The following is a 27,285-nucleotide window of genomic DNA, read 5'->3' on the forward strand; positions in this document are numbered from 1 at the left end:
TCTATTTAATATATGAAAATGTATATTTAAAATGTTAATTCATATCCAATCAAATTAGGAAGAAGCTATGGCGGCTCAGGCATGTACAGGTATTGAAGACGCGGTTGAGGTACAAGCTTTGAAGCGTTCAATAATGGCGTTTCGGTTTACCAATCTTCTATGATGTGCAAGCGGAAGACCCTCTTTCACACACTCGTCGTATTTCTCCAAAGCCACCACAATGTCACTGAAATCCGGCCGCTTCGACGGATTCGCCGCCCAACATCGTTTTATCAGGTGGGCTAGCGCCGGCTGACAACTCGCCGGTAACGGCGGCCTCTCATTCTGCCAAATTCAATTATGACATTGAGAGAAATTTAAACAGCGATTAAATTTAGAGAAATTTGGTACCTTCTCGGCGACGGCAAAGGCAGCCTGAACAGGGGTCATCCCTTGAAACGGAAGCAGAGCCGTGGTGAGCTCCCACAGCACAATCCCAAAGCTGTAAACATCAACTTTGCGTGTATATGGCTTCTCCTTGATCATCTCCGGCGCCATCCATCGGTAAGTTCCCATGTTTCCTTTCGATTCACGGCACTGTGTTTCGAGGCAGGAGGTTCCGAAATCGGCTACTTTTACTCTCATTTCATCGTTTAAGAGCAAGTTGTTTGATTTCAAGTCTCTGTGGATTACTCCTTGGGAATGAAGGTATTCCATTCCTCTTGATATGTCAAGAGCTAACCTTAGAATTGTTTCTGTTGAGAGTGAATATGGCTCTTTCTTGTTTAAATACATCCTCAGAGTACCTTGTGACATATACTCTGTAATTATGCAGTATACCGGCGGCTTTTTACTGGCTGCAATGAACTGAAGAGGAACCCACCATGAATTTAACTTTGATTAAAAGAATTAACCATGGAAAGATGAAAATTTACCTGAACTATGTTGGGATGAAAGAGACGAGAAAGCAAGGCGACTTCTGACTTGAATTGTTGCTCGAGTTTGGCTCTGGTTTCCTCGTTTTGGTTTGGGATTCTAACCATCTTAACAGCGACGGCTCTCTGTTTGTAAATTCCACGGTATATTCGACTGTGAGCACCGGAGGCGAATTTGTTACCGATGAAGAGTTGAGATAGATCAGCGGTCCATTCTTCCTGATCCTCTTTCGATGTCTCCCAAGTTTCGACATTGTCGGACTCTAAGATCATCGACCATGATTCCAAGCTATCAAATCTTCTTCTTTCCATATTTTCCATTTCGGAATTCTTCTGGGATTTCAATGAGGAAGGTGTTGATAAGGGTTTGCTCTTTGATTTTCGAATCCAAAGTGAACCAAAACATGAGGTTGCCATGAAGATTATTTACGCGAAACAGAGGCTTGTAGGCTTGTTTATGTCGTCAAAACAAACAATCGTAAGGAATCTTCCTTCTGAACGTATGAATTGATTTTAAGAAGTGCATGAACTGATTCAAAAACATGGGTTCTAAAGAAGAATGAAAATTGGATATGGGTTTTCATGAATTTATGGAATCAATGGAAGAAAACACAGAGAGAATGGTTATGCAAATGTTGATGAAAAGAAAGAACTTGGGATTTCATGGCTTCTGGGAACTGAACCGATGGAGAAGGAAGAGGGAAAAGGGGAAGGATTAGGTCGTTTGGCAGTGGAAAGACAAGGGATAGGTCAGGGACGTCTCGTGATTTGGCGTCTCGTTGTTAAAAAGTTGAACTTTATTTGTTCTTTTCTCAACTGAATCCAGCTGCTGTGCTTCCTGTTTCGTTTCCCATCATCAATGCGAAGTGGGCGAAGTGGCAAAGGCTCCATGGATTAGCTTAAAAAAGATGAGCATATATGCGGAGGCCAATCTTTTTTCATTTTGTCTACTAGTGGCAGGCACACGTGGGGCCAGTCTGAAGCCAAAGTCAATGGTGGTGTGTAGCTTAATGCAATGGACATTAGATCCTGTGGTTCTTAGTCACGGCCGTGATTTGATTTTATCCACTTCGCCTAATCCTGTGAATGGATTCTACTCTATTAAAATAATGCATAGGGTTGAGAGTTTCGGTTACTTGGTGTCCTAGTTGTACTCTTTCAATTATGTAGTGTCATGGATGACATGTAATTATAGATTGACGAGTGACAGTCATCACTGTTCTTACTGCCGCATAAGAGTCTTAGCCTACTCTTTTTTAAGTGCAAACTGAAATAATTGTCATCTCATAAAATGCCATTGTTTTCGATATTTCAAACCATTTTGTTGGACTTGGCCCAACGAGTTTGACTCGTTTCTTAAAAGGGCCAAATTTAGAATGCTTTTGTGGTGTAGCCTTGCACATTTTGGAAGACGGTGTAATAGGCCAAATTTAGAGCTCTACATTGGCTAATTTGGAGATGAACATAAGTTTATAAACAAGAAATACTATGTACCAGGCATTTTGAGGAACCCCAAACCAAAGCTATAGCTATGAAAGCTCAGGTGAGGTGGTCGGTACAAAAGAAAAAAACAACTGATTTTGGGACATAGGAGAGGAAGATTAAAATATTATATCAAATCGATATTCAAACGCATAGGGTTCGGTTTAGACGTTCCAATCAGTGAATAAATTGGCGTGGCATGCACCTAACTACACAGATCAAAGATGGCGAAATCCTGGCCGTCGGATCGAATAAGGAAGCGTCCACATCCGCAACTAGCAAAATCAAGGGTCCACACAAGTCCAGCGAAATTAAGCTTTTTTCATATATATTAAATTCGGAAAAGTGGGACGATCTGAACCGTTGAACCAAATCCAGAGGATGTGATGAAAACAATCGTGGAAGATCTCTACTGGGCCCAATTTGGAATTAACACAACGAGACGGGTTTTAAAATCGGGGGCCCAATCAAAATAAAGCTTTAAGATTCCATTTTAATTTTACATAAAAAAAGGAAAATTGAATATATTTTTAATGTTTGCAGAATTTTAACAATGTAAAATAATAATTATATAATATAAAGTTGGGGTTATTGAATGTGATGTCACGTTGAAGTTGCAATGGAAAATAGGTTAAAAAAATAATGAAAATAAAACATTCATTTTCTCTTAAAGCCTAACGTTAAAAGTGGAATATAATGATTATAATTGACAAAAACATAGTACATTTTTTAATGTTTTGATTAAATTTGTAGTTTATATTTATTAATTATTATGATTATTGTCTTTTATTTTCGGACATATAATCTAAAAAGAGGAGAGGGTAGAATGGTAAAAAGAGCAAACGGAGGCTGGACAGTCGACCGTCAGAATCTAAGCAGCTCGACGGCTTCATTTCATCATTCACCAACTTCTCATCTCCACAGTCGCCAATTTCCGAATCTTCAGGACTCAAATGGCATTTATTTAACACAGCAGACCCATTTTCGTCATTTTACGTTATCCCCCCTTCTCGTCCGCTCTAACTCCATCACTGTGTTTTTCTTCACCTCTTCCATCTTCCTAACCAACATTCACTCTCTTCCTCCACTTCCACTTCACTCTCTCCTTCCCCATTTTCCCAACCATTAATGGGCTCTAGAATTCCATCTCACCAGCTCAGTGGCGGTCTCTATGTCTCCGGCCGCCCTGAGCAGCTCAAGGAGCGGCCCCCTACAATGGGCTCACGCGCTGTCCCTTACACCGGTGGAGACGTCAAGAAATCAGGGGAGCTTGCTAAAATGTTTGACCTCCATCTCGTCGATTCCCCAACTTCCGGCCATCCTCCTTCTAAATCCTCTCGTCCTTCGTCCTCTTCTCAGCACAACAGTGGATCGGTACGATCCGGCCCTAATTCCGGACCTGTCACTAAGCACTCTAATTCCGGTCCGATCTCCAAGAAATCATCCGGCCCGATTTCCCTCCCGCCAACCGGTCTCATAACCTCCGGCCCTTTGGGATCCGGTCCTCTTGGATCGTCCAGTAGCGGCGGCGGCGGCGGAGGACGGCGCTCCGGCCCTCTGGAGCAGACGACGTCTTTTGGTAAGACGATGTACGGGGCGGCGGTCACGAGCTTAAGCGAGGATGTCAAATTAGGGTTCAAGGTTTCGAAGGTAGTGGTGTGGGCTTTTCTTGTGGTTTTAGTCACCGGTTTGTTGGTTGGCGCGTTTCTGATGGTGGCGGTGAAGAAGCCGATTATTTTGGTGGCGGCGGGGGGGCTTTTGGTTCCGGCAGTGATTGCGATTCTTTGGAACATCGCTTGGGGAAAAAGGGGGTTGATAGGGTTTGTGAGAAGGTACCCGGACGCTGAGCTCAGAGGCGCTATTGATGGACAGTACGTGAAGGTCACAGGGGTAATTTTGCTCTCTCTCTCTCTCTGTCTCGCTCGCTTTCAGATTATTTTAATGGAGTTTTTAATTAAAAGTAATGAGCCATCAATTGATTTAACTATCCTACGTCTTATGCCTAATCATGGAGCATTTGTATCCTAATCAATATATATTGCGCAATAGGATTGAATTAGTCAATACGATGCTGACTGTTTGACAATATTATAGATTTAATAAAACAAAATTATTATAGATCTTTGACGAGGAATCCAAATTTGGCCTCTTTATTAGATCTCCTGGAAATCTGTATTTGTTTTTTTTTTTATAAACTCCATCATTGTTCTTCTCAGTTCTTCTCAGATAAACTTGTTCTTGAAGGTTTGAAGAACCGGGTAGCTTATTTCAATACTTGAACAAAACTCTTGATAAGTTTTGTAGAATTTGCTGCAAGTACTGAAAAGCTTGAAATTTAGCTGACTGATTAATCCCTTCTTTGAAATTTGTCTGGCAAACTAGCTATACACTGCTACCCAATAGGCAAAATATTTGTACAATTTCAAAGGATTAGTTTAAAATAGTGTTCTTAGTCCATATCTGGTTGTTTGTCACCATCTGATGACTTTGACGGCAAATTATTGGGACTTATTGATGAAAATGGTAATGGAAAAGTCACTTCAAATCATTCACAGATGTTTTGAAATTCAGTATAGATCAGTAGATAAGCTTCAGGCATTCATTTACATGCTCTTATGAACCTGCAACTTCATCTTCTTTAGAACTTAATATCTTCTTTAGAACTTTTGTGCTACTTATAGAATGGCCTGTTATAGTAAGGTAGAATATAGAGAGTTCTTTATGTAAATATCATAATAGGTAGGTGGTTTCCTGGCTTCTCTCCCTTTGTCGTGTTGCTTACCAATTGGAAAGACAGCTACCCAATTCTGGGCTCTCATGTCGATCAAATTTACTTTTTTTAGTCAATGATTTGGAGGTAATGACCTGAAAAGGCTAAAATCTTCTTAGATATTGATAAACAGTTTGTCGTGTTTGACTTCAAATGGAAGGAAAATCATTTGATGATTGTGGTTTTTTTGTCACAATTTTTCTCAATTGTGTTCTCTTCTCACCCAATTTGGGAATTTGGATGTGTCATTCATCTCACTCGGTCACTTTTGTATACCGTTCTTTTTCTTCAGATATTGAGTATTATATGCATTCCTTCTCTTTTAGGTCGTCACGTGCGGCAGTATTCCTCTCGAGTCGTCCTACCAGAGAGTACCGAGGTGCGTTTACGTGTCTACTGAACTGTATGAATATAAAGGATGGGGTGGAAAGCCTGCAAATCCTAAACACCGCTGCTTTTCTTGGGGATCTAGATATTCTGAGGTCAGTTCTCTTCCTACCATTTTGTTCTAAATACTTGGAGTGGGGAACGAAGCATTCCTTATAAGGTCGTGGAAACCTCTCCCTAGTAGATGCATATTAAAACCTTGAGAGGAAGTCCAGAAAGGAAAACTCAAAGAGGATAATATCTGCTAGTAGTGGCCTTGAGCTGTTACGCAACTTGATGGCTATTGATTCATCTTTTGTTTAAGTGCAAATGCTTCTGAACAGACGAATACATAGATTAGATACCATTTTATGATATGAGCGAATTGCATACATAGATTCATACGGCATGCATACACCATATTCTTGTCTGCATCTTCAGAGTATATGATGAGTTGTAATGGGTTGCCTTTTTTGCACATTCCATACAGAGATATGTAGCTGACTTTTACATATCAGACTTTCAAACTGGTTTAAGAGCATTGGTGAAAGCAGGCTATGGGGCCAAGGTTGCTCCATTTGTCAAACCCTCCACCGTTGTCGATGTCACGAATGAAAACCGAGACTTGTCTCCAAGCTTCCTAGGCTGGCTAGCCGATCGCAAACTCTCAAGCGACGACCGTGTAATGCGCCTTAAAGAAGGGTACTACACCATCACTTGTTTTTCCAAATCCCCATCCATTTTCTGTGCGAATCGATTCACTACACAACATGATCAAGCATGCTACTCCTCACCAAACCTTATTACTTCTTCTTCATCATTCTCAGGTACATCAAGGAAGGCAGCACCGTGAGTGTGATGGGGGTCGTTCAGCGCCAAGATAACGTGCTCATGGTAGTTCCATCAACAGAGCCTGTGTCGACAGGATGTCAATGGGCTCGGTGCCTCCTTCCAACCTATGTCGAAGGTTTAATCATAACCTGTGACGATAATCAGAATGCAGATGTGGTTCCCGTGTAGATATGCTATAGTTTCACCTTAAAGTTTCCGAGTAAACAACATCCCAAGGATGCGATAATGAGTTCCACGAATTATGTATATGCCACTTTTGCTTCCATGTATTTTATTTTTGACTCTGTTTATATTATGTACATAAAACTCAGATCCTAAGGGAATCCCACGCGAATCGAAATTCCTTTATAAATTCTTATTGGCTTATGATGATCAGATTCCTTCCTCGAATTCAGCATCAGATTCAGCTCAGACAAATCCAACTAGCCAGACCAAGATCTACCAACTGGAAATAATTTAACGAAGAAATTATTTTAGAAGTCGTAACGTGTTCTTGAAGAGATCAGAAAGAATGAAATATACACAGAATTAATAGCAAAATCCGTTGCTAAGATTCTCGAACAGTGTTTGGGCCGGCTGAAAATTTATACAAGTAGAGAGATATTATCCGGGAATCAAAATCTAGAGATTGATATCTCGTCCTTGGGTATACCTCGCTGTTCATCGCGGCCAAAGAGATGATCATGAACAAGAAAAAATGTGGGGTTGATTCAATGCTCTGAATGATGTGTATATCTTATTGAATCTCATTTTGTGACATTTTGAGTGACAGAAAGAGGAAGATAATTGAGCATTTTTTAATCCCTTTCCAAAACACCATTTGATTACTAAATTTGGAAATGATGGTGAAGTAGTAGGACAGAGGCCAAATTATTGACCTTACCATACCATTTTGTTAGAGAAATTATTGGAGGAGATAGGTACGAGGTTCATGAGAGCTTTGTTACCTTGTTTTTGTTCTCACTTCAAATCTTCTAAAATTCATTACTTTTCAATTATATACACATAACATTATCTACTTTGGTGGAATTCCATTCCTAAACCTAAAAAGAACAATATCGACTAATGGTAGGCTTTGACTGTTACAAATGTATCAGAGTCAATCACCGTACTCAAGAGAGTGAATTGTGAGATCTCACTTTCATCGAAGAAGTGAGTAAACCTCTCCCTAATAGAACAGGTTTTAAAACTTATAATAATGCAAGGAAGTTTGTATGAAACCAAGACACAAAGTAGAAAAGTGTCCACATATCCATTATTTAAACATTTAACCTTGAAACCCTTCATGGCTCCCAAACATCTATCATATCTTAAAAGAAAAAACTTCAAGCCCTGTTCCACAACACCGAAACATCGACACTATGGTACCACTAAATTTTGTTTGTAATAATATAATAAAAAGCTTTCTATTTCAATGCCTAGTCTTAATGGGTTATTGGAAAATGGAGTTCTCAAACAGTCGCAATTGGGTTAGTCGATTCCATAGCCTTCATGGCCTCAAACCTCGGCTCTTTTGCCTCAAACTTCACCCCCACGTACAGCTTCATGTAATCATCGAACACAAATTTTGGGTAAAGCTTGCCCTTATCTCCCTCTCCCTCCACCAGCGCCGGCGCCGGGTATATTACAGCGTCGTCTCCTGGATTGTAGAATGATGCAATCGACATTCTGTTCCCATCTGTCTGCGCTATCACTCTGTGCATTACACTCTTGTATTTTCCATTTGTAATTACCTATATATATCAAATAAATCATTAGAAAAAAATAACGCCTAAATTAGCAACATTTTTTGTGCACATACTTCGAGCTGGTCGCCTAAATTTATGACAATGGAGTGATGCATTGGTGGGACATCAACCCATTTGCCGTCTTTAAGCAGCTGAAGGCCACTGACTTTGTGGTCTTGGAAGAGGAGAATAAGGCCACCAGCGTCGGTGTGGGCTCTGAGACCCTTAATAAGGTCAGGTTTTGGACAGGGAGGGTAATTGCTGATTTTACTTCCAAAATTGGGGCCTTTGGACCCGTAAAAGGCCTTCTTCAAGTACCCTTTCTCAAGCCCAAGATTCTGACACAGCAAGTCCAGAATTTGCTCTGCTAGCTTCTCCAATTCCACAGCGAATTCCTTCATGACCTCCCTGTAATCCTGGTCCAGATCGGGGATTTGGGACATGTTGGAACTGGGAAGATGGCGTAGAAAGAAGGTGCTTTCCCAATCAGTGTCGTTATTTTCACTCTCCACTGAATCCAGCCCCTTACTAGCCACCATTTCTTTGAACCTCTGCTCCATACGCTTCCTGTAATGCTCCTTAGTCAGCTTCTCCACCTTGTCCATCAGCTCGTGCGATATCCCATGATTCAACAACTATATGAAATAATTAACAAATAATAAATCAACCCCAGAAGCTTATTCATGTAATCTCATAAGAACATACCTCGAAGAAGCCCCAGTTTTGACAGGCGTCGTTGATTTGGTCCATCACAGCTCCTCTCTCGTCGCCATTAAGCTTCTCCATGTTGATAACAGGGAAATCCATCTCCATTGTTACTCAGTGTGGTTTTTTGGGTGTTGAAGATGGTTGCTATTTATAGGCGTGGAACAGAGGAAGCGACAAAGGGGAAATTAAAGAATAATTAAGGAAAAAAAAAAAGAATAATTTAGGGATTTACGGATTAATCGTTTTTAATTAATGCAGATTTGAGTAAAGTTTTAATTGGTTAATTAATTAATTAATCAATTAGTTTAACGGATTTGAGAGAGAGAAACAAGTGGGCCCCCTTTTCAATCTAATATATTTGTATTAACTAGAAATATATTTGTATTTATATATTTAATTATTTAGAAAAAGAAAAAAGTTATTAAGTGGGTATTGTTTTTGGTCTTGAAGAAAATGATTGTCCATCTGAATCCACCCATTGTTGCTGCACATCACATGTTCTGCTCCTTAAAAATACCCTCTTTTCTCTAACCTTGCAAATTGCAATATAATAATATACCAATTTTTAATTCTATTTTATTAATATTTTTCACCAATTCCAACATTAAAACTCTCCTAAATCTTATACTTATGATTATTAACAACAACACACGTACAAGGCGCCTCTAATTATGATACCTACTATTTAACCCATATGTCTTCAATTTTATGGTAAATTTACTGAGGATTATTGGAAGTAAGTCCCACGTTGATTAATTTAGTGAAAGTTTATAGATTTATAAGTGAGGAATACTATCTTTATTAAAAATAGCCATTTTGAGAAACTCAAACCAATATTATATATATACTACTTTTGTTAGAAACAAGCTTTGAACATATTCATGCACTTCAATATATATATATTATATATCCATTTTGATTCGTATGTTTCAAAATTATTGTGGAAGCTAAATATAAAGTATAGGCAAAATTCAAATACCAAGAAAATATTCGTCCGTAACAAGTAGTAGTAAATAATGGAGCATATTGGGTATGGCTCCCCGCCCAAAGAAAAAATCAAATATTAAAATAATTATTTCGAAATAAAACAGAAAAACCAGGGAAAATTAATTGCTTGTCCTTGGATTGTGTGGGACCCACCAATGTTTTTTTTTTCCTAAAAACTTACTTTTGGATAAATAATTTTAAATGTATATTATATTTTTTATTACTCTGAGATATAATATTTTAAGTATACATTATTTTTGGAATATATCCTTCTTAATATATTAATTAAAAAAATGGTGCTAAAAATAAAATAAATGCGTACATTGTACGTGTGTGAATGAGGAGGATTGGATAGCAAGGGGCTGTATAATTTAACTCGACCATATGTAGTTGTAAGGTATGCACGTGCCGACAAAAGCTGAGAATGGTGCATGGCCCCTCTCTATACATATTTGAAACATAAAATTTAAAATATATATTAAAAATATTATATTTGAGGAAGAATAAATAAATTTGAGAATGCGATATTTTAAAAGACAATGGGTATTTAATATTATAAAAATCCAAAACTTACTATTTATTTTCAGTGCCAATTGCATTACTATAATTGAATTAATAATAATAATAATAATAAAGTGAATAGGATATTATATTGAAAAAAAAATAAAAGGGATGCAATAATTGGTGTATAATAAAGTAAAAATGGAAAAGGTAAATGTTAAATCACTAAAAAGGTTTATTTTTTTTATTTATTTATCGATAAAGTATTGTTTATTTTACATGAAAACAATGCATTATATAATTTCTTAGAATCATATTCTTCTTCTTTTTAATTATTTTTCTCCGTCTTTTTTTAATCAATTCTATAGAATTTGTTCCATTTTCCACTTGAATTACCTCAACTTCAATTAATAATAGACCAATTCTTCTCGCTCAAAACGTTTTTCTTCTATTATGTGTTTTTACTCTGTAAACTTTTATTATTATTGTTATTCTCGTGATATTATATTATTATTATACCTCAATGATAGATTATGCATGATAAATTGGATTATTTATTACGCGTGGATTTCATTTCATCTCATGATACTATTTCTATACAAATTTTTATCCATGATTTAGATGCTGAACAAGTAAAGTATATGTCGTTGATGAAAAGGTCAGGTTCATATTCTCCACTTTGAAATGGTGCGTTAAATTAAAATAAAGGTACGTGTGATAAGGGGTGGTGCTCAAAAGGTCGCATAAGAATTTTTTAATTAGCTTAGCCTAGAGTATATATGACTTATAATTATTTAAATATATTAAAAAAAAGTATTTTTAAGATTTGGAATTGAACCCACAAAGATCTGTGTTTGTATTGCGAGGTACCTTTTGAATTCATATGGAAAGCCCAAATTTGAGATTCTTAGAGCAACACACATTAATGGGCCAAAATAATTGAGACGGGCCCGACATTGTCGTGGCATAATTTCGGGTCATCTTTACGGCCCATAAAGTTTAGGGCAATGATTATAAAAATTTATCATTGTAATTTAAATATAAATTAAATTTATATATTGTTGAGATATTGAGAGAGGTCCCATTAACTAATTAAGCTAGAGATAAAAAAAAAAAAAAAGGAAGAAGATTAGGGTTTGCTAATTATTATTAATTCAAAAAGATTAAAGTACTCTAACCTTATTTTCTTTATTAAAGAAAATGTCCACTTATTCGTGTTATTATTACCGATAATTATTTGATTTTTTTATTCTTTTAATTTTAGTGATTTCAAAAGAAAATGTACAAGTTTTTAATTAAAAGAAGAATAAAATTTTAAAATTTTAAAAAATAAAATAAACACAAATATTTGGTAGGGAAAAAAAAAATGCAACCATGAAAGTAGTAGTTGTTGTTAAATCCCATGTACATGAAAAGTTTAAATTTATGAATTACATCGAATTTGTTGATTAAACTTTTTCCCGTCAGTAAAAAAGTTCTGTCACCCGCATAGCATCCACGTGTCGTCCAGATACGGTCAACATTCAGTATCGTCCAATCAAAACAGTCTGTCTCGAAATTTTGAGGCAACCACTTCTCCTTCCGGTCACCAACTATCGTCTGCGCTCATCTTCATCGCACCCATCGTACTCCTTCAAAATATATCAAGAATCTCCATGATCGGACGGTTGCAGAGCGGACAAAATCCTCGATTTAACCACAGCTCCCTCGAACACACCCTACAAAACGTGTGTCCACATGGGATAAATGCCGCTCCCTTTTTCCTCCCCATGCATACGCAACACATAGAATCATTTCCCGCCTCTTCTCTCTTTTTTTCCGCCACTCCCAAACTCCCACGACCGCCATCGCTACCGTCTGTTTCTTTCAGCAGCCGTATAAGCGACACCTTCAACGGCGTCTCCGTTACCATCATTCCGCCCAGTGAATCAAAATCGTTGTTACTAGATTCCACAAAGCCCACCTCCGCTCCACGCGGCGACGCTCTTAAACGACGCTCCGCCGCTAGAGCCGTGGCTAAGTTCATCCCAGACGTTGCCGGCGACGGAACGGATAACGGACTCATAAAACTCCGATCCAACTGCCTCTCGTCCTGAAATCGGCGCGGATTCATCACCTCTGTCTCCGGTACTCTCTGGTCATCGTCGTCGTCGTCGCCGCCGCCGCCTCTGACGCTCCCCGTCGCCGGCCGGGAACCCCAAGTAGCACCACAACAGCCCATAACCTTAAACCCTAGACGTTGCTTTAAACTCTGCCGCCGCCTCCCTCCTCCATCGACACCGTCCATTTGGTCGCTCAAAAATCCCCAAATCGTCCTAGCTTCCGTCTCTCGCCTGGCTGCTTCCTGCAAAATCACTCTGAGTAGACTCATATTTTCCGATTCCGATTTCGATTCGAAAAAATTTCTCAGATCAAAATTAAAAACAGAATAGAATAAAACAACTGAAAGCCGTTGGGGGGGGATTAGGATTACCTTCGGCCATGGAAATCTCGTGAGTTTCTTGAAAGGTTCAGATGAATTCCACCTCTCTGTTGTTAATTAATCTCGGAGCCCCATAAGGGGTCGAAATTCGAAGCTAAAACACGCGAGTCGTGAGGATCTTAAATGCAAAGAAGACGAAGAAGAAGAAGAAGACAAAGCAATGAGGAAGTGGAGGGAGTTTACGCTTTACACCTTCACATTCAACTGCTAAATACTTGTAATACTTTCATCATTTTTTTTTAATTAATATTCAAAACTAACGCCCATCTCTCTTCGCCGGCTGCTTAAGTCAACTCCCATTATGGCCGCCTCGTCGGAGGTCTGGTCCAGGGGATGTACCAATTAAATAATCCTTTCTATTATTTTATTTATAAAAAAAAAAAATAGATGTATTATTTGAATTTAAATTTGCAATTTTAAAATTGTTATGATGTGAATTTTTTAATATAGCAATATTAAGTGTAGCTTATGTCGTAACAAATATAAATATGTTTCTAGAAAATTCAACCTAGGTAACTTTTGTTTATAATTTAAATATATATATATATTAAAAAACACACACAATGTAGAGCTGAAACCGCATTGAAGTTCCTTTAAAAAATAGATACCATAATTTAATGCAGCTCCTTTATTTTTTGCAACTCAATAATTATGTGACCATTCAATAAAAATATTGCATCATGACGAATGGAAATGTGATATGAAATATCATTATAAACAAAAAATAAAAAAATAAAAAATAAAAAATAATGATGCATCGTTGACATTGTTTTTCACCAAATGACAAATTACGCGAGGTAGAAAGGAAGGAAACATTTATTATAAAAAATATAAAAATCTCTTCGTAGCAAATACGTTTTAAAATCATAAGATTGATGATGATATATAATAAATAGAAGCAGACAATATCTACTGGTTGACTTAGATTGTTACAAATGGTATTAGAGCCAGACACTAGAAACTGCAAAGTTAGTTGGAGTAGGGCTAGACTCTCTTCATAGTAGACACGTTTTCAAAATGGACAATATTTGTTAACGATGGACCTAGACTAGTGTAAATTATATTAGAGTCAGACATGGGGCGGTGTACCAGGAAGGACAGTGGACCTTCAAAGGACAGCCAATTATGAGATCACACATCAATAATGGATCGAAACGGTTATCTATTAACAGTAGACTTAAAATGGAAACAAAATGGTAATTTAAACTATATAAAAATAATTTATTTATGCATGAACAAATAGGACGTGACTTGTCAACAAATTTGTGTATTAAAATGAAGAATAAGAGGCAGGGTGTACCCACTTAGTGGTAGTTCACATTTCAAACTCATAAAACTTACCTAATATTCCGATACACTAGAATCTAGCATATAGTGACATTGCCATTATTGGATAATTAAATACGTGTATTTAGAAACTAAAACATAGCACAAATTTCTAGCAATCACAACATGGTCAACATGCTGAGGCATATAATAAAGGTTAACAATTCACAGCTCATAGAGAGAGGAGGCCGAAGCTCCAATTGTAACAATCTATTTAAAACACAGTTGTGATGGTTCATATACGATTAGCTACACCATTTTTTTTTTGATAAAATGGTTGAACAACGAACCTTCTGACATTTAAATTTAAAAAAGTTATACGAGAAAATCTCAAATTTAAATAATTAAGTTCATGATGCCTGAAAGTTTAAATTTAGATCATTCAAAATTTTAAACTTATTGACACATAAAACATTTTTATCTAACACAAAATTAAATTTTGTTTCTGTTGTCAGAATTGCCCTAAACTTTATGGGCCGTAGAGATGACCCGAAATTGTTCCACGACAATGTCGGGCCCTTTTCAATTATTTTGGGCCATTAATGTGTGTTGCACTAAGAATCTCAAATTTGGGCTTTCCATATGAATTCAAAAGGTACCTCACAATACAAACACAGATCTTTGTGGATTCAATTCCAAATCTTAAAAATACTTTTTCCTTTTTAAATATCCACAAACTTTTCATATATAATTATAAATCCATTTATCATGCATATTTTTATTTTAATTTAACACTACATTTGCTCATCAAATCAATAGTCGACTCAATCCAATAACTAAATAGAAGTCATAAAAATATAAGCGGGTGACTTTTAAGACTTTTAAAATTTTTAAGAAGGTAATAATTCAAAAAATTGGTTTGGGTTTATTTAATTTATGAATTTAGAAAACATTTAATAAGTTTTAAAGGTTAAAATATGTAATAAACTTTACCGGTTTTATTTTTGTATCGAATAAACGATATAACGAGAAAAAACAATGCAAGAGACTTTCATCACATGGTCGCCAACCAAAAACGAAACAAATAACTCAATAGGGTGATCGAAAGTACGATTTTCCAAGAAATGCATTTTTCCAAACTTTCTCGATTTTAAATGTGTTTCCGCAAAAATATTATTTGAAATTATGATAACAATTAACGATAGGTAGTTCTCAACCACCGTCTACTCTAGCACATGCATCCAAAATCTCAAACTAGACATATGCCACTTTATAAAAAATAATAAGTATATATTTTTTTTGTCTGTTTTATTTATTGTTTTCATCTCCCAGTAGAAAGCTAAAGCCTTTTATCTCAGTAATTTTTTTTATATGTATTTATTGAATAACGAATAGGTAAAACTAAAAAAGGGTTGGATTAATATTATCCTCTTCAGAACTAAATGCACGTAAACGTATTCTTAAGTCATTCATTTCGCGCCTCACATGCCTTGGTTGGCTCGTTTTAGGCTGCCTTCTCTGTATTCTGTACTCTCCCCCTAACTCCGCCACGTGCCGCAATCTCAACGGTCCACGTTACCATCAAACAGTCAGATTACTTCGCAATGTCCAATTTGGCCTAAAAAACAATGACAAGTTTCGGAACAGTCGCGAAAAATCAGGGGTAGAATCGTCTTTTAGGCTATTATTCGTATTTATTTAATCGTCCCTCTCGTTTGCGAGTTTTAAGGCAGATTTTGAAGACGCAGCTGGTGTGTGAGTTCTCGTCTTTCGGTTTGCACTGCGTGTTTGTTTGTCTGATTCAGGGAACAATGGCGTTTGTTTCTCAATTCAGTCAACTTCCATGCAGGACTCTCTCACTGAATCCACCGCAGACTCAACTCATTTCTAAACCCTTGATTTTCCCCATCGGTCCGATTGTGGCTGGCGCCAGAGCCGCGGCGGGGAAGTTAGCGATCTCAGCCAGACCTGTGTTTAAAGTCCGTGCGGTGGAGAACGATGACGAGCGGGGCGAGGAGAAGAAGAGGCCGTACGCAGATGGTCCGGCTGTGGCGGTCGCCGAAGAGGAGGAAAAGCCTCTGGAGCAATCGGAGATTTATAAACTGAAGAAGGCGTTGGTTGATTCGTTTTACGGGACCGATCGTGGATTACGAGTGAATAGCGAAACTAGGGCAGAGATACTTGAGCTGATTGCGCAGCTGGAAGCGAAAAATCCAACACCAGCTCCTACTGAGGCTCTGTCTCTGCTCAACGGCAAATGGATTCTCGCGTAAGTTCTCGCAATAATTTATGAACAGATTTCTCTCTATACTATATGATTGAACTTCGTTATTAGGAATCGAGTAATTTTTTAGGGATGACTGAAAAACTGGAACGAGTCTAATCTAATTTCTTATGTGCAAACCTTCATAATTTCTTAAATGTTGGTGGTAAGTTCTTGTACTTGTTGATTTTCAAGTTCATATTTGGACTCGTATTGTTCTGAGTAGAAATTGATCACCCTGAGTTTGTTGATATGAATGTTTGGGGCTGTAGGTACACATCGTTCTCGGGTCTGTTTCCCCTGTTGTCTAGGAGTACATTTTCATTGGTCAAAGTGGAAGAAATTTCACAGACAATTGACTCCGAGGGCTTCACTGTCCAAAACTCCGTCCTGTTTTCCGGCCCTCTGGCCACCACTTCCATTAGTACTAATGCCAAGTTTGAAGTTAGAAGCCCTCAGCGCGTACAGGTAAGCCAGAATCTGTCTTTCACATGGATTTTCTTGTCCGTATGCGCATTCTCAACTGTTTGACTTTCCAGATCATGTTTGAAGAAGGTGTCATTGGGACTCCGCAGCTGACGGATTCAATAGTGATACCAGAAAATGTGGAGTTTCTTGGGCAGAAGATTGAGCTTTCAGCATTCAGCGGCATCATATCCTCCATTCAAGACACTGCTTCAAATGTGGTCAAGACAATTTCGAGCCAACCCCCAATCAAGTTCCCAATCTCGAACGCCAAGGCAGAGTCGTGGTTGTTAACTACTTATCTTGATGAAGATGTTCGAATTTCACGAGGTGATGGCGGTAGCGTGTTTGTACTCATCAAGGAAGGCAGTGCTCTCTTATCCCCCTAAAACCCTTAATCTTCTCACTATATTCTGCTGTTCCAAGGTGGAAATTGAGGAGTTCTATGAAGGGTTCATAGGAAACTGAATTATTATTTAAAGTTGCTGTCAAATTCGTAAATGGTATTGCCTTTTGTTAAGGGCCAGCTTCAATTCGCTATGTCTTCTGTTAAATTGGTAATGGTCACTTGAGTAACAGAAGTTATTCAATGGTATGAAAAGCTTGTTTGGATTAGTATTTTATATCCTATTAATTACTGTCTTTTGGGATGGATTTCCAAATTTGCTGCATCAGAAAGACAGAAACCTCCAATAGGCCTTGAGTGTTCTTAAAATATTTTACAAAGAAACTCATTTGATCATTATTGCATCCAAGAGGTAAGTACTTGAAATTTATGTTCTATAGTTATTGAGTGACGAACAAATTATCCAATCTACAACCAACCATAACTTACCGCATTGATTGGAGATGGGAATGAGTGCTAGCGAAGACGTTGGGTCCCAAAATGGGTGGATTGTGTGATCTCACATCGATTAAAGAGAGGAACGAGGGCCAGCTAGGACGCTGAGCTTTGAAGGAAATGGACTGTGAGATCCCATCTTAGTGACTGGGGAGAAGAATGAAAGTCGGAAAGGGCCCTAAAGAAGACAATATTTATCAGCGATAGGCTTTAGACGGTTACATACTCATTCGGAACAATTCACCCTAATGGATCCGAAACGAGACACGTTTCATTACCCACAACGCCATGGACAAAATGGTGCGATTAAGTTCATCAATGAAGCCAATTGGGTAAAACTCTGCTTTTTCAATGAATTACACGAGGCATTCAAGTGGGTTTTGGATTGTTATGATCAAGTCACATCAATTTGCATTGATTTTCTCTGTTTTAACGAGAGAACTATAATAAAGGAGCATTATAATCCACCCATTAAAAGACCATTGATAGGCACACACACAATCAGTCCACAACTTTCCATTTTCCCATCAAAATTCTGTACTCTCTCTCTCTGAGTTCTTGCTAACTTGTTTCTGGGAATTTAAAGAAGCAAGACTAAACATGTGAAAAGAACGCTGAAATGTTCCTACAAATGGCGTTTACAAGCCAAGAACAAATGGCTACAAACCTCATGGAACACCTCTAAGATGACCCCATGGCACTCATCTGAGTTCATGGAGATATAATAGTTCAACAGGCTACGTAGATCCTTTGGCTCCTCGATTCGGTTAGCCAAAATCATTTCCATCATCGAAACTCTAAAGTCCTCTCTGGGGTCGTCAGAGCATTTCTCCCTCGCCACCATTACAACAAATTTGGTGTCTTCACTTCTCTGTTTCCTTCGTTCTTTACTCTGCCTCATCTCTCGATTTTCCCTTATCATTTGGTCGAGTCTCTCCTGAACCATGGCGTGGGCTATGCTGGAGACCGACGGGAATCTCTCAGACCTGAAGCTTTCTACTTCTTCTGAAGATGAAAAACTCAACCTGCAATTACAACTGCATCCACAGCACAAAGCCCTGATGCCTCTCTGTTCTTGCTGATGCCGTTGGGTTGAGGCCACTGCTTTCATTCTCGGTGCTTTGAAGGGAATTTGGAGGCCAAAATAATCATTTATGCACAATTGGCAAAGTGGGTCTTGTTTTTTGGATTTAGAATGGTTCAAGTTGCGGTTATTGAAGAGAAGGGGATAGAAGAGGGAGGGAACAAGAATTGGGGGAAGCAATGATGATGCTTGAGTAGACCTCTAATAATTTGCTTTAGAGGGAATCATGAAACAAGCAAGCTTTTTTCTTTTCTTTGCAAACTGTTCAGTGCATCAATGGCGTCTGGGTGATGTCGATTTTGCCAAGTCTCTTAGTGTCCATTTAAGAATTGATATTGAGATATCCACATTTGTGGCATGGGAGGGATCTTTTGATTATTATAAAAGGGGGGGAGATTTCAAAGCTTTTTAAAAGAAGGTTATGGGTTGGCTGGCTTCACATGCCTTCTAACTACCAAGCTTCTAGTAGAGCACTCGATGAATTGTATGAAAAGAACTGAGAATGAAGTACAAAAGTGAGGGCGAGTCCCGAGATATGAACAGGTGGAATTGGTTCTTCCCCAGAAAAGTATGCATAAAAGTGAGTTAATGATCTACTGCGTTTAAGTTGTGCGATGAAGTGTGGAGTGGTGAGAGCTGCGATCCACATAATAAAGAGCATAGAACTAAAGAGGAATGTGGGCGAAATCTGAGCCAGGATTGTATACAGCTGGTGGGAATCTCTTTCCCTAAATGTCGTGTTTTTGGCTCTCATGTTTTACCACATCAACGTGAACCGTTGTGAAGCTCAATCAACACATCACGTTTTTTTGTTATAATTGTCCTAAACACTAAACAAGCACCACCACAACATATAGATGGTTAACGAAAGTATTCTCACATCCGCTCACTAATTAAGAGGAAGATCATGAGTTTATAAGTAATGAACACTATTTTTGTTGAAATGAGACATTTTAGAGAAAATAAAGCCAAAGTAATAGGAGCTTATGTTCAGTGGATAATATCATACTATTGTGAAGACGAATAGTTTCTAACATGGCATTAAAGTCATATTCTTAATTTAGTCATGCCAATAGAATTCTCAATTGTCAAACTAAGAATGTCGAATAAATGGTGTATTTTGTTTGAAGGGTAAAGAGATAGAGTTTCAAGTCTTAACTAGGGGAGATCGTGTGAGAGCTCCAAAAAAAGAGGGACTCAAGGGAAACTCTACAGTATACTTTGTTCTAGGGGTGGATTGTTGTAAATTACTGAGAGGAGTAATCCCACTTTAGCTAATTAAGAAGAAGACCATGAGTTGATTACGAGATCGTTCGGAAGTTGCTCGTGAATTTGGATCATCCTAACAACGAGTTGCAAGGGTATGCTCTTAACGCCCGACAAGGTCAAGCGACACATTCAGAAACCTGGCTAGAACTAGAAGATATGTCCACTCTCAGGCCCAGCTCTAGAACCATTTTAAATGGGCCTATTATGGGCTTACTTGAGACTTGGGCCGAGAAAGCTGGGCCTCCACACCTCTGGGAACGCAACCCACAGAATCAAATTCGTTACCCTAAACCAGCACCATGTAATTCTTAATTCAACCTATAACCGAAGCACACCAAAGTAAAGAGTCCATGTTGAAAGACTGTTTTACCCTTTTCAGTCGCGTTTCAGTTCGGTATTGGAATGGCCAGTCCGGACAATTTCCTATATTTTAGGCGTTTAACACGAAGTGTTATAGAGTATCGTAGTCTCTCAGTCTCTCGCCCCCATCAGTTTCCCTAGTGATCGTGCTTGCTCTTGTTACAATGTCGATTTCTTTCATCTCCAACGGTGAAGCCGCCGTCAGATCGAATCCTGCGCCGGTGACTGGACGAGTTTCCTCAGTGTATAGCGAAGTCCAGTCCAGTCGTATCGACCACAATCTGCCTCTGCCTTCTGTTCTCAGAAGTTCCTTTACTATCGTCGATGGACCCCCTAGCTCTGCTGCTGGCAATCCAGGTACTCTTTTCTATTGGATACTCACGGGATCTATGTATATGTCACTGTTGGTTGATCTTATGGTGTTTATTCCTTTCGATCTGGAAATGAGTTTTTTCTTATTCATTTTCCGCATTTCTAATTGTCTTTTCGTTTTTATTCCACTGAAAGGGAACAAAAATCATGGAAGCAAATGCTTAGGCTTTAGAGTTCAAGTTCACTTCGTTCATATTTTTGTGATTGTTTCTGATCTCACAGATCTTACGTGAATTCTCGCGATATAAGTTTTGTATATTCTTCCATAATTCGATTAGGTGCATGAGTCTGGAAGAGGGATTTGAATTTAGGTGTTTCATTGTTTTTATTTACGTTTGTTTTATCCAGACGAGATAGCGAAGCTATTTCCCAATCTTTTCGGCCAGCCGTCGGCAAAATTGGTGCCAAGCGATTCCAACAAAGTTCAACCGGACAAGAAGTTAAAGATTGGTGTCGTGTTGTCTGGAGGCCAGGCCCCCGGAGGACATAATGTGATTTCTGGAATTTTTGGTAATTATTATTTTTCATTTAACGAATTAATTCCGATAAATACGTGTCAATCTACTTCGAACTGTATGTCATTTATTCTTTAGGTTTTAGTGATTTTAAATCTGCTTTGGCGACAGATTACTTGCAGGATCACGTCAAAGGCAGTGTATTGTATGGCTTCAGGGGTGGCCCTGCCGGGATTATGAAATGTAAATATGTGGAACTGACTTCAGAATATATTTATCCATACAGAAATCAGGTAAACTTTTACAGATCTTCACAACTGTAAACTTTTAAATACTTCTAATGGCGTTGATTTCTAGTGGATTTCTATACTCTAACGTACTCGCTAAATTTAAACTTGGTCATCATATGCCATGTGTTACTATGTAAAACTATGAGTTATCTGATGCATGGGCATAACTAATGATGATTATTGGTAAAGAGAAAAGGGATTATTTGTGTCAAATAAATTAATAATGTTTTCTTTGTTTTCGAGTTCTTTTCAGGGTGGGTTTGATATGATATGTAGTGGGAGGGACAAGATTGAAACTCCTGAGCAGGTGAGCCTCTCTTTTGCCCCTCAAGAGTGCGACATTATGTCAAAGTGAATTGGATTTGTTAGGATAGATATATGAACTTAGTTGAGTGGGCTTCATTTTTCAGTTCAAACAAGCTGAAGAAACAGCAAAAAAGCTTGATTTGGATGGGATTGTTGTGATCGGTGGAGATGATTCCAATACAAATGCCTGCCTTCTTGCTGAAAACTTCAGGTGTGAAAGAAGATAATGCATCGGGAGTTTGTCTCCTTAAAACAGCATTGGCGGACTGCTCTATTTGACAAAATTTCCATTTTTGTACATTGTTTTAGTTATTCCTATTGTATGTGTTGTGAAATAATCGCTTTTCTTCTGTTCAGGGGTAAAAATTTGAAGACCAGGGTAATTGGTTGCCCCAAAACAATTGATGGAGATCTAAAATGCAAGGAGGTGCCCACAAGTTTCGGATTTGATACAGCTTGCAGGGTAACTAAACCATTTCTTTTGCTGAATTCTTAGCCTGGGGCTAATGCTTTTTATGTAAAATGGCATCTTTCTATGATTGTTCTAATGCTTTTTTCAAGTTTTTTCTTGTTGTGAAGTAGATATTAGTATCTTGGATTATTTCTGAAGTCTTACCACCGTTTCATCAAACATGTGATTTATTGTGAAGTTGAGATATTTATAATTCATATCACTTGCAGAGAGAAGATAGTTGTTTGTCTGGGTTTTATAGTTTTCCTATATTGGATTGGCATTATATTTGTTCATGTACTACTACTAAAGAAGTTCATGTTTCTAATGTGGCAGATATATGCGGAAATGATTGGTAATGTCATGATAGATGCTAGATCAACTGGAAAATATTATCATTGTAAGTATACAAGTATTGAAGTTAAGAACCATGGTACTGTCATTCATCATATCACCGTGTTGTGCCACCAAGAAAATCAGTTTTGTCTGTTTGGAGCAGTGATTTATTCCATGGCTAAAAGCAGCTCCGAATGAATTAAAATAATAATTCCATGATATCACCCACCTGATTCTGTAATTTTATACTAGCTTTATAGTTATCCCAAAACAGTAAGTTAGTCATCTATCTTCACCAACTGGATTAAAATGTTTTTTTTTCATCTATGCATAGTGCATATTTGTATTTACCAGCTGTTAGTTTGTTTGATGCATCAAGAAAGAGGCATATATCAGTTTCCATTCAAGTACATATTCTAGGTGCTGACATGCGGTTGCATGCATGTGGATCATTGATGTGTTACTACTTTGTTTGGTTTCTCATAGCATATTATTTGATATGTGAATCTGCAGTTGTCCGGCTTATGGGGCGTGCTGCTTCACACATCACCTTAGAGTGTGCTTTGCAGACTCATCCAAACATTACTATTATCGGGGAAGAGGTACACTCAACTTTTGATAAGCTGCATTTTTAGTTATGCTACTCTTTTTCTTTTCTTTTTTTTTTTTTTTTGTTTTTTTTTTGTTTTTGTTTTTGTTTTTTTGGGGAAAGAGAACAAGGATTTATTATCTATGGTGTCTTAACATTCTCTCCTCACTCAATGCAAGTATTTCTAAATGCTTGACTTCTGACATCTTTTAACATGCCTTTTTAAGACATTTATAAATTTTGACGGTGTACATAACTCTAGGATTTCTTTTGTTATAGGTTTCTGCTCAAAAGCAAACGCTGAAAAGTGTTACAGATTACATTGTTGATGTAGTCTGCAAACGTGCAGAACTTGGTTATAACTATGGTGTTATACTTATTCCTGAAGGTTTGATTGACTTCATCCCGGAGGTATTTTTCTTGCTCGTAAAATCTGTAGTTGCTGTCTTCTTATCCTCAATTCCTCATTCTTAGCTGTGTGCTTAATGAAACTAAATGTTGTTCTTGAATGCCTTACAGGTACAGCAACTTATTTCAGAGCTAAATGAAATTCTGGCCCATGATATAGTTGACGATGAAGGATTATGGAAAAGGAAACTCACTAGTCAATCTCTTGAACTTTTTGAGTTTTTGCCTCAAGCGATCCAAGAACAGTTGATGCTTGAAAGAGACCCACATGGAAATGTTCAGGTAGATATTTTATTTTGCTGTTTTTGAGGTGATCCCTAGGTGTTATTGTTGGTTAGATATGATACTTTTCTTCTTTTCTTGTTTAGGTAGCTAGAATAGAAACAGAGAAAATGCTTATTCAGATGGTTGAGACGGAGTTGGAGAAAAGGAAGAGTGAAGGTGCATACAAAGCTCAATTTAAAGGACAATCTCACTTTTTTGGGTGAGAATTCTTCTCTTTATTTGAGAACTGCAGTTCTCTTTCATCCTCTATTCCTCTCTCTTTCTTTTATTGGAGTTCCACAGCAACACTTTGGGGTCGAGGGAAAATGAAATTATTGCATTAACCCCTTATATAATTTCAACTTGCAGCTATGAAGGGAGATGTGGTCTACCAACCAATTTCGATTCCACTTACTGCTATGCATTGGGTTATGGTGCTGGAGCTCTCCTACAGAGTGGAAAAACTGGATTAATTTCATCTGTCTGTCCTGTTCTCTTCTCATTTACCATCAACCTCTCTGCAAACATTTCAATCAAATATCAGTTTCCTTTTTTTCCTATGCTTTTTTTGCTTTTCTCAATAAGTTGTTGGTAAATCTTTGTGCATATTCCGTGTATCTGCCAGGTGGGGAATTTAGCTGCCCCTGTTGAAGAATGGACCGTTGGTGGGACTGCATTGACTTCATTAATGGATGTGGAGAGGAGACATGGTAGACTAGCTATCTTTATTACACTCGATTACCTCTCATGCATGGTCTTAATTTTAGTTTCTTCTTCTTGAGGCCCTTTTCCCCCTCTTCTGCACGCTCCCCAAATTTGTTACCAAATGTATAGCGGAAGCTATATATATACAGGCCAAACATGAACTAAATACTTCTGGCTAGGTGTGATCTACTAGGCATAAATTTGAACTTTAAATGATCGTTGTGGTGTAATTTGTTCTGCCGCTTGCAACTTCAAATAACAGTAATGATACGTAAGCTCCAGGGAAGAAAGGCTAATGAAAAAATGGTGTATTTGTGTGTAATTGGTTTCTTTTTGGTTTGTGATCTTCGTTGTTTGGGGAAGTGACTTTTAGCTTTTTCCAGAGGGTTTTTGAATCCCAGTCTTGAATGTTTTTAGCCGTTACGTTAAAATGATGTTATTTTCATGTTCTTGTATGACTAAAGTTGTAATTTTGTGACAGGCAAGTTTAAACCTGTGATTAAGAAGGCAATGGTCGAGCTTGATGGTAAGAACTGAAAGAAAGCATTGTTTTCTTTGTGTAATATTTACTAGAATAGTGGCATCCTGTTGTCATACTGATGAATCACTTTCATGAACTTATCTACGTATTACAACTAAGTTTATGTTTGATTTATGAATTATCAGGTGCCCCTTTCAAGAAGTTTGCGTCATTGAGGGATGAGTGGGCATTCAACAACCGATACATCAGTCCTGGTTAGGAAACATTCATTCTATTTATTTCTGGTTGCCTGTCCGCCCTTTAACAAACCAGAATAATTTTCTTCTTGTCATCTTCTTCTGCCGGCTGCCATTTAATTTGTTTTTGCCTCTGAATTTGCTAATATTTAAATGTGGATATTGTAAAAAAAAAAAAAATGTCAATAATGCCTCAAACCAGAGGAGCCTGCACTGCTTCGATTAAATTGTGAAATTCTTCCTTATCGGAATTGCAGGTCCTATTCAATTCGTGGGTCCTGCATCAAATGCTATTAACCATACTCTCCTGCTGGAACTTGGAGCTGAAGCTTAAAGTCAACTCCTTGATGTAGTTTTGTTTCTAAATTTATTTCTTGAGGAAGCTTTTCTGCCTTTGATGGCCTTTTTGTGTGAAATTCTGGAACCAGTTTTCGTCAACAACATGAGGACACCTTCAATTATGTATTATCTCACAATCATGGAGATGGTAAAAACTTCAGCTTGATTAGCATTGCTCTCAGTGGTGTAAGATGTTAAAATAGCCACTGTTTTGCGGAATAATATTAGTTGGTTTAGTTTGATGGGAACTAATTCTTTCCGACCATTAAAGAATTTTGAAGGATAAGGTTTGTCCAAGAACCAAAAGTTAAAATGTCCAAGACTATTTGACTATGACTACACAACAGTTGAAATAATGGAAATCGTGGAACATTTTGAATAAAATGATTGGACTTCTCACTTTATGATGTAAGAAGTATGAGATGAGAAGATTTTAAATGTTTTTTTTTTAAATTTATTGAGTGAGATTTGAATGGTTTGAAATGGATCCAATCGTTGGAGGATGAAAGTTCGCATCGGCTAATTTAGGAAATGATCACGAGTTTATAGTTAAAAATAGTATCTTGGTTGTCATGAGGCTTTTACAGCTATTGTGAAGAGTAGTGTTCGCTAATTACTTCCCCTTCCCCTCCCTACAGACATTCGGGAATATTTTTAATGTATTAGGATTGTTCTTATTAGCATCCTATTAGTATTGAACTTGATTGTTTGAATTGGGACTCAAGAAGAGTCTGTCCAATTCATTGATTCAGTCTGCTCAAGCTGGGTTCACATCCTGCCCATTAGGTTACCTACTGTGCAACCTGCAAAAGGGCTTCAATCCAAAAGCACAGATTTTTCTTTTAGCCTTTTCTGGGCCCTCCTTTTCTTCTCCTTTTATAAATCCCAAAAAAGTAACCCAAAATTCCAATAAAAGAAGCGCTTAAACAGATGATTTGTATTTGGTTTAAACTCTTTTACACTTAATCAAACCCCAAAAGTAAAACCACTTTTTCCCCCACAACACACACACTGCATCATCAGTCGCTGCACGACTTGCTTTTTTTTTTCTCTCTTTTCAGGCTGTGTAACAAAATCCAAAAAGAAATCTGATTCATCACTGCCAACAACAAACGCCGTTGGTTCCTATTTTCAACGTTCTGGTTATCAAATGGGTAGCTCCATATGATCCAATTGATACCTCTTTTGTGTTCCAGAGATGCCCAGAAAAAGAATGGTAACACAATAATTCAAGAATTGGCGACACCAATTTGTGGTTTAATCATTCACCAATAAAGAAACACATTATTTAAACTTATAAGATCAGAAACTATATATATATATATATATATATATATAGTATGATGATGCTACAGAAATTGCCAAGAATTAGTTTCGCTATTTTGGTAGGAAACCACGTCATGCTCTCTCTATATTCCTTTCGCCTACAAATCTTTTGCAAATCTTATAATAACCCCAACCAACTTTTCTTTTTACTTCCTTCTCCCAACTTTTCCTTAATCTTCTCATCTCTTACCCCCACGCTGGCACATTCCACACCGTTGGATCTTAACTGCCACGTCTTTTTTCTCTCATTTTTATTATTATTTTGTTTTAACACCAAGCTCGTATTGTCATTTCATTTATTAATAATTAATGTGCCTTGAGATGACCTTACGCTGGTCCGCCGGACTAGTGGATCACCGCTATTTCTTTTTTTTTTTTTAATTGTTTTGT

At 37.7% G+C, this 27,285-nt stretch overlaps 6 protein-coding genes across 9 annotated transcripts; 3 read left to right on the forward strand and 3 right to left on the reverse strand.

The window, feature by feature from the left end:
* Window positions 1-22,659, reverse strand: LOC111453826 (serine/threonine-protein kinase HT1-like). The gene is made up of 5 exons (XM_023095083.1): window positions 22,649-22,659; window positions 13,694-13,698; window positions 915-2,012; window positions 391-846; window positions 1-324 (listed from the first exon to the last, which is right to left on the reverse strand). Exons 3-5 carry the CDS (start codon window positions 1,329-1,331, stop codon window positions 76-78), a joined length of 1,122 nt encoding a protein of 373 aa, XP_022950851.1. The 5' UTR covers window positions 1,332-2,012; window positions 13,694-13,698; window positions 22,649-22,659; the 3' UTR covers window positions 1-75.
* On the forward strand, window positions 3,291-6,736 carry LOC111453825 (uncharacterized membrane protein At1g16860-like). 2 transcript variants are annotated; one of them, XM_023095081.1, is made up of 4 exons: window positions 3,294-4,286; window positions 5,493-5,648; window positions 6,023-6,234; window positions 6,360-6,736. In XM_023095081.1, the coding sequence occupies exons 1-4, from the start codon at window positions 3,525-3,527 to the stop codon at window positions 6,550-6,552; spliced, it is 1,323 nt and encodes a 440-aa protein (XP_022950849.1). In that variant the 5' UTR covers window positions 3,294-3,524; the 3' UTR covers window positions 6,553-6,736. The 2 variants fall into 2 exon arrangements, with proteins under 2 accessions (XP_022950850.1, XP_022950849.1); XM_023095082.1 differs by lacking the exon at window positions 5,493-5,648 and having other exon boundaries at window positions 3,291-4,286.
* On the reverse strand, window positions 7,615-8,948 carry LOC111453828 (1-aminocyclopropane-1-carboxylate oxidase 3-like). The gene is made up of 3 exons (XM_023095085.1): window positions 8,817-8,948; window positions 8,186-8,746; window positions 7,615-8,117 (listed from the first exon to the last, which is right to left on the reverse strand). The coding sequence occupies exons 1-3, from the start codon at window positions 8,922-8,924 to the stop codon at window positions 7,836-7,838; spliced, it is 951 nt and encodes a 316-aa protein (XP_022950853.1). The 5' UTR covers window positions 8,925-8,948; the 3' UTR covers window positions 7,615-7,835.
* LOC111453829 lies at window positions 11,695-13,065 on the reverse strand. 3 transcript variants are annotated; one of them, XM_023095088.1, is made up of 2 exons: window positions 12,781-13,065; window positions 11,695-12,651 (listed from the first exon to the last, which is right to left on the reverse strand). In XM_023095088.1, the coding sequence occupies exon 2, from the start codon at window positions 12,592-12,594 to the stop codon at window positions 11,941-11,943; it is 654 nt and encodes a 217-aa protein (XP_022950856.1). In that variant the 5' UTR covers window positions 12,595-12,651; window positions 12,781-13,065; the 3' UTR covers window positions 11,695-11,940. The 3 variants fall into 3 exon arrangements, with proteins under 3 accessions (XP_022950856.1, XP_022950855.1, XP_022950854.1); XM_023095087.1 differs by having other exon boundaries at window positions 11,695-12,664; XM_023095086.1 differs by lacking the exon at window positions 12,781-13,065 and having other exon boundaries at window positions 11,695-12,768.
* LOC111453827 (chromoplast-specific carotenoid-associated protein, chromoplastic-like) lies at window positions 15,768-17,445 on the forward strand. The gene is made up of 3 exons (XM_023095084.1): window positions 15,768-16,324; window positions 16,591-16,786; window positions 16,858-17,445. The coding sequence occupies exons 1-3, from the start codon at window positions 15,867-15,869 to the stop codon at window positions 17,170-17,172; spliced, it is 969 nt and encodes a 322-aa protein (XP_022950852.1). The 5' UTR covers window positions 15,768-15,866; the 3' UTR covers window positions 17,173-17,445.
* Window positions 20,410-25,859, forward strand: LOC111453824 (pyrophosphate--fructose 6-phosphate 1-phosphotransferase subunit beta). Its single transcript, XM_023095080.1, has 16 exons — window positions 20,410-20,694; window positions 21,058-21,219; window positions 21,336-21,457; window positions 21,708-21,761; window positions 21,865-21,971; window positions 22,118-22,223; window positions 22,548-22,611; window positions 23,061-23,149; window positions 23,416-23,547; window positions 23,656-23,826; window positions 23,913-24,028; window positions 24,178-24,289; window positions 24,434-24,518; window positions 24,995-25,039; window positions 25,180-25,248; window positions 25,488-25,859. Exons 1-16 carry the CDS (start codon window positions 20,502-20,504, stop codon window positions 25,562-25,564), a joined length of 1,704 nt encoding a protein of 567 aa, XP_022950848.1. The 5' UTR covers window positions 20,410-20,501; the 3' UTR covers window positions 25,565-25,859.
* The last annotated feature ends 1,426 nt before the right edge of the window (window positions 25,860-27,285 follow it).

Source organism: Cucurbita moschata, unplaced genomic scaffold (assembly GCF_002738365.1).
Source record: "Cucurbita moschata cultivar Rifu unplaced genomic scaffold, Cmos_1.0 Cmo_Scf00015, whole genome shotgun sequence".
Lineage (NCBI taxonomy): Eukaryota > Viridiplantae > Streptophyta > Magnoliopsida > Cucurbitales > Cucurbitaceae > Cucurbita > Cucurbita moschata.

What these genes read in the sequence shown, in the direction of transcription:
- LOC111453826 (XM_023095083.1), bottom strand. Translation starts at nt 1,331, where the DNA reads ATGGCAACCTCATGTTTTGGTTCACTTTGGATTCGAAAATCAAAGAGC. An exon ending in TTCATCCCAACATAGTTCAG is followed by an intron (nt 847 to 914) that starts GTAAATTTTCAT and finishes GTTCCTCTTCAG; the next exon opens with TTCATTGCAGCCAGTAAAAA. An exon ending in CCTTTGCCGTCGCCGAGAAG is followed by an intron (nt 325 to 390) that starts GTACCAAATTTC and finishes TGAATTTGGCAG; the next exon opens with AATGAGAGGCCGCCGTTACC.
- LOC111453825 (XM_023095081.1), top strand. Translation starts at nt 3,525, where the DNA reads ATGGGCTCTAGAATTCCATCTCACCAGCTCAGTGGCGGTCTCTATGTC. An exon ending in AGTACGTGAAGGTCACAGGG is followed by an intron (nt 4,287 to 5,492) that starts GTAATTTTGCTC and finishes CTTCTCTTTTAG; the next exon opens with GTCGTCACGTGCGGCAGTAT. An exon ending in GGGGATCTAGATATTCTGAG is followed by an intron (nt 5,649 to 6,022) that starts GTCAGTTCTCTT and finishes CATTCCATACAG; the next exon opens with AGATATGTAGCTGACTTTTA.
- LOC111453828 (XM_023095085.1), bottom strand. Translation starts at nt 8,924, where the DNA reads ATGGAGATGGATTTCCCTGTTATCAACATGGAGAAGCTTAATGGCGAC. An exon ending in AAAACTGGGGCTTCTTCGAG is followed by an intron (nt 8,747 to 8,816) that starts GTATGTTCTTAT and finishes TATTTCATATAG; the next exon opens with TTGTTGAATCATGGGATATC. An exon ending in ATTTAGGCGACCAGCTCGAA is followed by an intron (nt 8,118 to 8,185) that starts GTATGTGCACAA and finishes TGATATATATAG; the next exon opens with GTAATTACAAATGGAAAATA.
- LOC111453829 (XM_023095086.1), bottom strand. Translation starts at nt 12,678, where the DNA reads ATGAGTCTACTCAGAGTGATTTTGCAGGAAGCAGCCAGGCGAGAGACG.
- LOC111453827 (XM_023095084.1), top strand. Translation starts at nt 15,867, where the DNA reads ATGGCGTTTGTTTCTCAATTCAGTCAACTTCCATGCAGGACTCTCTCA. An exon ending in AACGGCAAATGGATTCTCGC is followed by an intron (nt 16,325 to 16,590) that starts GTAAGTTCTCGC and finishes TTGGGGCTGTAG; the next exon opens with GTACACATCGTTCTCGGGTC. An exon ending in GAAGCCCTCAGCGCGTACAG is followed by an intron (nt 16,787 to 16,857) that starts GTAAGCCAGAAT and finishes TTGACTTTCCAG; the next exon opens with ATCATGTTTGAAGAAGGTGT.
- LOC111453824 (XM_023095080.1), top strand. Translation starts at nt 20,502, where the DNA reads ATGTCGATTTCTTTCATCTCCAACGGTGAAGCCGCCGTCAGATCGAAT. An exon ending in TTACTATTATCGGGGAAGAG is followed by an intron (nt 23,150 to 23,415) that starts GTACACTCAACT and finishes CTTTTGTTATAG; the next exon opens with GTTTCTGCTCAAAAGCAAAC. An exon ending in AAACTGGATTAATTTCATCT is followed by an intron (nt 24,290 to 24,433) that starts GTCTGTCCTGTT and finishes TGTATCTGCCAG; the next exon opens with GTGGGGAATTTAGCTGCCCC.